A 7879-nucleotide genomic window follows, 5' to 3' on the forward strand; every position below is an offset into this window, starting at 1 on the left:
TTCATTGCTCTGCAGTTAGCCACAAGTAAATGTTCCTTTTGAATGTGGAAATGAACGTGCATTTAGCCAAACCAAACCATGTGATCACATTCATTTCGCGTAGCATTCAGTGAATTGCGTTAGTTAAGATTAGAAGTAAGCACTAACATCTTTGTTGTTCTGTCACAAAAAGCAATATGAGCAAGTCATTCAAAGCTAACTGTACTTGATCTTACTATATCTATAGTACTGTGAAAATGTCTTGAGTGATCCCTTATTTCTTTATCTTTTGCCTCCAATAAGTCAGACTTTCTTGTAATTTTAAAGCAGTCTTTAGTAGTAGTTCTCCAGGCTTTTAGGTATTTTAAAGTTTTCCTTTAAACATTGAGGAACTTTTTCTTGTTTGTTTTGGGGGGGGGTTTTCCGCTTTGTCTATTAAGTCACTTAGCACTGGCGTATAATTAATTAAGGTTTTTGTTTTGGGGTTTTTTGTTAAAAGGCACCTAACTTAAGGGATAAACCAGTGTTGTCTACACATAACAAATAACTTAATCAGTTTCAAAAAGTACTTTAGGCACTTTTTTATTATCTGACTGTCATTAAAACTCATAATTTTGAAAGACTTAAAATAATATTTCTGAGGTATATTAGTTATTAACTGAAATATTTGCATAACTCAGTATGTGAAGTGTGTTCTCAAAAAGAGAAGTGGCAGAAGAAAAACTGTCTACAGCAGATGAACACCTCAAAGTAATGAAGAGAAGTACAAAAAAGTCCTGCAAAGACCTGACACAGGACCTGAAAGGTAGATCTGACCTTTTGATTTATCTACTGTTCACTGAAGCCTCATCAGAAATGGTCTCAGAGGACAGGTGGCTTTCAAGAAGCCATTCATAAGGAAGAGAAGAGTTAGAAAAGAATGAGGTATGCCAAATTACATAAGAACTGGACTTAAAATAAATGGCTACAGGTTTTATGGGGTGATGAGTCCAAATTTGTCATTTTTGGTTAAAACTGGTGTCAGTATGTACAGAGGTGGGCAGGAGAGAGGAGCAACAGGTAGTGCCTCCATTTGTAAAACACAGTGAAGGCTCGGTCATGTTTTGTAGCTGGATCTCAGCCAGTGGTAATAGAGGTATTATCAACATTGCCCAAATTATGAACACAGAAAAACACAGTCATACTCTGATCCACCATGAAGTACCATCTGGAAAGCATCTGATTGGCATGTTTCATCATGACAGCCATCCCAAATACACTGCCAGTGCAGTAAAAGCGTACCTTGATTGAAAAACACACAGTGGAACACTGTTAGTCATGGATTGGCCTTCTCAGAGCCCAGATCTTAACATTATTGATGCAGTGTGGGATCATCTTGACAGAGAACAGAGCAGAGGACAGCCAACATCTAAAGAAGAGCTTTGAACGTCCATCAAGAGGCCTGGAGAAATATTCCTGAAGATTATTTAAAGAAATAATAAGAAAGCTGCACAAGAGAGTTCAGGCTGTTTTGAAGAACAAAAGTGGTCATACCGAATGTCAAAATATGAAGAAATGGGGAGTGGCTCAAGACTTTTCCACAGTACTGTGTGTCTATAAATCAATGTTTTCCATAGTTAACAGCCCACCTGATTAAGTAAAGGGAATTATGTGGAAAAAATTATGACATGCTTGTGCTGATCAAAGCAAAATATCACATACACTCCCTAGATACTGAAGCTTGGGTCTATAGGTCGATTCCTGGAGAAAGCCTTGGACCGTCCCACTGAAAAGGCTGTCAGCCTCGCCATCAAGAATCTCACAGAACTGGTAAGAAAGTAACTAAAAGGGTTTTTTGCATGCTGGGCTGTGACCAAAGATTACATAATATACTAGTAACTTAATATATTAGTAACTAACTAAAAAGCCCTTACAAATTCAGTAACTTGTGTTGCAGCAGCAAACTGAGAAATTAGTATTTACCCAGATAAAAATGAGCTTTCAGGCTAATGAGGTTAAACTTGTTAAAATAAAATAAAATTGTGGGATAGTTATTATGCACATGTTTCTGAATGCCCTTTCTTATGGATATGATGACATTGTTTTGTCAGAACGCCCTGGACCAAAGAGAGAATCTTACAGCATTGGGTTTCCACCTGGCTCACCTGCCTGTGGAACCTCACATTGGCAAGCTCATCCTGTTTGGAGCTCTGTTGGGCTGCCTTGACCCTGTACTCACTATTGCTGCTTCCCTCAGCTTCAAAGACCCTTTTTTCATACCCCTGGTAGGTAGAGCTGAGTTCACAGACAGCTTATGAAAGCTTACGCTGTATACTATCTTTGAACTTGTGTGTGTGTGCATTTTGTTTTTTGTTTTTTAACGTATCTGTTTGTCTTAGGGTAAAGAGAAGATGGCAGACATGAGGCGGAAGGCCCTCTCTAGAAACTCGAAGAGTGACCACCTCACTATTGTCAATGCTTTCCAGGTAGAACAGCCCACATGGGTGACTCCTGATTTTGTACTCACAGATGTGTCTGCTGTATGAATTGATCCTATCTTAATTTATCATGCATTGATTTACCCAGGGCTGGGAGGATGCAAAGCAGCGTGGAGGCAGGTATGAAAGGGAATACTGCTGGGACAACTTCCTGTCTGCCAACACACTCCAGGTGAGTCGGGATGATTCTGCGTGACTATATTTTAAATATGGACTTCTTTCTGTGAAGTCAAAGGTGTGCTGTATTATTAGAAGCAACTTGTCCTTTCATCATTCAGATGCTGCAAAACATGAAGGGTCAGTTTGCCGAACATCTCATGCATGCAGGCTTTGTCAGCAGCAACGATCCCAAAGACCCCAAATCTAATGTCAACTCGGGTAAGTAAGAAGTTTTTCTGTTTGTTTGTTGTTTTTTAACTGGTCATGATATCTGGGCTGTGAAGCAGTAGCAAAGTATGATATGAAGCATTTAAGTTTAATATTTTCTTTTTCATTTGTTCTTTATCTGTCACTTTTTTTCCCCTCAGGCAATGAAAAATTAATCAAGGCAGTGATTGTAGCAGGTCTGTACCCTAAGGTGGCCATGATCAGACCATCTCACAGCAAAAAGAGGCCAGGGTAAGTTTGCTAATCCAAAGGAGGAGATGAGCAATGACAGACAGGAAAGGGCTGCACAGGCCAAGATAGAGAGGTGCACAATCAGTCTTATTGATCTCCAGAGAGAAAAATAGCCTTCACACTGCAATATCTCATCATACGTCCTGGTAAGAGTGCTCTGTAAGGGCACTGTGACAATTACCCCAGGCTGTGCAGAGGCCACGTTTGGATGATTGTCAAAAACAAAGGCACTTTTGCAGCTCAAGATCAATGCAGTCATCATAAAATTGCCCAAAGGCAGCTGTCATAAGCGGTGGCTGTGACCTGCGTGCAAAAGACAGACACGCACAACAGGGGCACAGACTCTTTCACAGCAGGCTGTCACTTTTATTGTTTATCTCGTTGACAGCTTTAGACCTAGGTGCACAGTCATTTCCCAGGGTCATTTCCTTTGTATAAGTAATTCGTAACACCAAGCAAGTTTTTAAATGTTTATGTCCGCACCACGGCTCTCCACTTAATGAATTCAGTGCTTGATTAAGCACTTGCAACAGAATACAAAGTGGTGTACGTTGAGCTGCAAAAGAGAGACGGGCTATTTGTCTGACGCTTAAGGCACTTTGTGTAAATAGCAGAATCCATTTTCTTTTTTTTTTCTGGATTATATTGAAAACAAAGTAATCTGTATATAATCTCCTCTCTCTTATGGGTTAAGTGCATAACAGAAGGTTAGCACTTGTTCCCTGTAGTGAAACAGTTGGTTTTCTTTGGCCAACATACTGGTGTGTGGAACACAGTGTTACTTTCAGCATTCTGCATACGTTGGATTAAAAAGCCAAAAAACACCTGATAGAATTTAGCTCTTGAACAGCTAAATTCTGAGTTATTTTAGCAAAAATTATACTATATTACTTTTTCCTGGCAACCCAAACAAGCCAACAAGCAAGCGATACACGACTCTCCACTAATTTTAGAAAATTAGTGTTTTTCTAATTGTACTCTCATTAACTTTAACATTTGACATACTATCTGAGGCTGGTAGAGTTTGAGGTGGAGGAGTTTGATTTTTTTTTCTCACTTCCTCTGTGCATTGCAAGGTCATGTGCATGACCTTGGGGTGAGTTTGTCAGGGCGTATAACATGTCTCGAATATTTTCCACTGAATAATTTACTGTGGAATGCTGGACTCTTAGATCATTGCCGATTTCTTTCCACCGTTTTATTGTTTTAACACAGACCAACAAACTGCAAACACTTATGTAGCGGTGTTCACACTTAATGATCAGTTAATCAGTCACATTTGATTAGGAGTACCTGGCTCCTACTTGCCTCCTTAATTCTTATAGAAATACTTAGGTTTTGACACACTAGTCCTTGGTATTCCACTGCTCATCTCTGCCTCAGAGATCACACCAGATTGTAGTGTTTGCATATAATCGTTATTTTTATCCAAACTTTTTGAATAATTTGTCTATAAAAATGTAATCAAAAGGGGGGGGGGGGTGTTCATAACTGTTGCAATTTCTTTTTTTTTTTTTTTAACTGTTTTCCATCTTCTGCTGTGATAAATTGTCTTTTTTTCATCATTTATTAAGATGACAATTTTAATAAAAAAATATGTTGTAAAGTATGAAGAATGTGAATATTCCCAGCTCTATAAAACACACACTTAGACTCACTCACATCTGATCTTTTGCAGTGTCAAAGTGTACACTCAGGCTGACGGAAAAGTGTGTATCCACCCAAAATCTGTCAATGCCGAAGAGATGGAATTCAACTATACTTGGCTTATCTATCACCTAAAGATGAGAACAAGTAGTGTGAGTATCTTACATGGTGGAGTAATCTATCTCTCCTAGTAAATGTTATATTGTTCTGTAAATGTTATTTATTTATTTTTACATTTGAGTCTGTGTTGCTTTGTGTCTTCTTGAGTTTGCATGTGTCCCTCGAATGGTGCATATGAGTGGAAAAGAGGGCCAGTGGTTAAAGGTTGGCAGTGGTGCCACACCAGCTTTGCACTTAATGAATATTTGATTAAAACACTGCCTTTCAAGTCCCTCTCAAAGGCTCTTGTGCTTCAAAGCTTCCAGATACAATGTAGTAGTTGGTGGTGGGGTGCAAAACAGTCAGTGCTGTTTGCTGACTGCTGCCTTTTTCTATATTCTCTCTTTTTTTTTCTTTCTTCCCCTCTTCACACCCGTTTCCCCTCCCTTGCATCTCTTTGTCTTTGTTCTTTCTGTGCTCTCTTTTTGTGAATGTTTCTATTCTGCAGGAAAACACCTTTTATGTCCTCTCTGATGGCCGCCTGTGCTTTTTGTCTTTAAGGGAAAATAAATGATTTGCTGCATTTCACTGTCATTATTGTTGCCATTAAATGATTTTTTTTTTTCTTGTCGCATGTAAGTGGTTTTGAGCACAATGACATGGTAAAAATAAGGTATTCTGAGAGTGCGAGATTTTCAAGGTTATTTGTTTACCCTGAGAAGAAAGCAGAAGTCCAGGGCTGTAGATAGGACAAAAAAGAATAAAACTGAAGGATGACGTCCAGACTTTATCTTCTCTGACGCACTTGCCCTCGGTGAGACATAACATTACACATTCATGGAGTAAATGCAGTCGTCTCTGCTGTCTCCTCGCTTTTTTTCTCTTTTTCTTCTCTCTTCTCTCTCCATCTTTTTCTACTTCTCCCTTTTAATACTATGGTCTTCAACCTTCAAAGCTGAAATAGTTTTTGTTTGCTGTTTATCCCGCGTCTTTGACTTTTGACCTGAGAGCAAAGGAGTTTTTTGTTAGTGTGTACCCACAGAGTGATTTATAGTGCACCTATATATGACACCTTTTTCTGCCAGCAGTCTTTAGAATTTAACTATAAATAACTAAAAAAATAATAATTTGCATTATCATTAGTAGGAATGGGTATCGTTTAGGTTTTATCCGATACCGGTGCCAAACCGGTACTTTTGAAACGGTGCCGGTGCTTAAACAGTGCTCGAACCGATGCTTAAAGAATAGAGAACACAAACTTTGTCCAAAAACCTCTCATGTTTTTATTTTTAGAAGTCTCTTTTTTTTCTGCAAAATGATAACCAAGTTAGCCTTTTCTGTTGATACAGCATACCTCCTTTGGTTGGAACCAGTGCTTAAACAACGGAAAACACAAACTTTGTCCAAAAACCCCTCATGTTTAGCTGTTTTTTGTTTTGTTTTGTTTTTTTGTAAAAAGATAACAATTTTAGCCTTTTTTGCAGCTATAGGGCATATATAGTATCACTCTATCAAACATTTTTTAATCTGTAGCTCTGCTCTAAAAGAACGTACGTACCTGGGCTCGCCTACTATCCTTGGAAAGGTAAAATGATTGGCTAGAATCCAAAGTGTGTGACATCTCAGGAAACAAAAAGCACCGAAATGTGCGCTGCTTTTCGGTCTGGTTACTAACGTTTATGTCAGAACCGGTGCCGTAATGGCACCGGATACCGGTACCCATCCCTAATCATTAATCAGTCTCCTTCAAACACAGAAGAAAAATGGATGAGGTGTAATACATAAGTTAAAGTCACAGATTGGTCAAGATGACATTTCTCTTGAAACACATTTCAAACTCCACAGCCTCTCCTTACTAATGGGACACTTTCAGCCCACACCACAGAATAGCTGTCAGGCAGGGTGTGCCGTAATGATGCTGCTCTCTGTCACCAAATGTGTTGACGTGTTTGTTGTAATGGCCCTGTCGTCGCGCGTTACTGATATCTCTGTGCTCCCTCAGATCTTTCTATACGACTGCACTGAGGTGTCACCATTCTCACTGCTGTTCTTTGGAGGAGACATTACCATCCAAAAAGACGAGGACCAGGAAACCATCGCAGTGGACCAGTGGATTGTCTTTAGATCCCCTGCACGCATTGCTCACCTTGTTAAGGTAAACGACACACACATGCACATCAACAACACATCTGTCTTTTTGAAATTTCTTTTGTATTAATCTCTCCTTCCTGTCTGTCCTGCAGAGTTTAAAGAAAGAGCTGGATTCTCTGCTGCAGGACAAAATTTGTAATCCTGCTCCTGTAGACTGGCAAAACCGTCAATCCAAAGACTGTGCTGTGATCACAGCCATCATAGACCTCATCACGACCCAGGAGAAGCCCACAGGCAGCAGTAGGGGCTATGGCAGAACGTGGGCGTCGGCCCCAAGAGGAGAGCATGTTTACTTCAATGACGAAGATGATGACGATGATTAAAAGTGGATAGAGATTTGGCTGTCTCTGAAAAGAAGATGCCATGAAGTTACTGCCTGCGTCCTTGGACACAGGGTCTAGTTGGATTATTTATGATAACCAGCTGGCCTTCTTGATGGTTCTGCTTGATTGAAATTTTGCTGCTCCTGAAGGCCAAATACAGGCCACTGCTATTAAAAAGAAAGGCAAAAAAAAGGCCTGCATTTGATTCCCATAATTTTTTTTTTTCACCTCTTAGATCAAAGGACCAGTCTTTCTCTGAATTCTTTCTGTAACTTTATCTTGTTAGTGAACCTCTTGTTTGGATAAGTTTATTTTCACCTGTTGCCACAGGCCTGTGCAATAAAGAGAAGGTGTACCATCATGCGGCTTAACTTCATCCGCCTTGCCGGGCTGAGATGTGGAAAATCTCAAATATTGCTGGTTTTACGATGAGAGAACATAATTTGTTCTGAGCTTTAAGATCATCTGGGTAATATGATATTTCACACCCTCGATTTAATAGCTCCAATCTGAGAAAGGTGCAAATGTCCAGAGGATTTATCTGATTATCCTTCATTAAATGTTCAGAAAGAATGTAATTTATTG

General features: G+C 39.5%; 1 protein-coding gene across 2 annotated transcripts in view; it reads left to right on the plus strand.

Annotated features, from left to right (window-relative positions):
- The window catches only part of dhx36 (DEAH (Asp-Glu-Ala-His) box polypeptide 36), a 29156-nt gene extending 21284 nt beyond the window's left edge, over nt 1-7872 (plus strand). The window contains exons 19-27 of one of the 2 annotated variants that reach the window (XM_026193728.1): nt 1690-1788; nt 2070-2243; nt 2358-2444; nt 2545-2628; nt 2735-2834; nt 2984-3074; nt 4753-4873; nt 6823-6975; nt 7064-7872. In XM_026193728.1, the coding sequence (XP_026049513.1) occupies nt 1690-1788; nt 2070-2243; nt 2358-2444; nt 2545-2628; nt 2735-2834; nt 2984-3074; nt 4753-4873; nt 6823-6975; nt 7064-7294 (1140 nt within the window). In that variant the 3' untranslated portion in view covers nt 7295-7872. Of the gene's footprint in view, nt 1-1689; nt 1789-2069; nt 2244-2357; nt 2445-2544; nt 2629-2734; nt 2835-2983; nt 3075-4752; nt 4874-5542; nt 5918-6822; nt 6976-7063 lie in introns of those variants that run through there. The other variant, XM_026193729.1, reaches the window with a different exon arrangement.
- Nucleotides 7873-7879: the final 7 nt, after the last annotated feature.

The sequence above is a fragment of the Astatotilapia calliptera genome, chromosome 14, assembly GCF_900246225.1.
Source record: "Astatotilapia calliptera chromosome 14, fAstCal1.2, whole genome shotgun sequence".
NCBI classification, from domain to species: Eukaryota; Metazoa; Chordata; class Actinopteri; order Cichliformes; family Cichlidae; genus Astatotilapia; species Astatotilapia calliptera.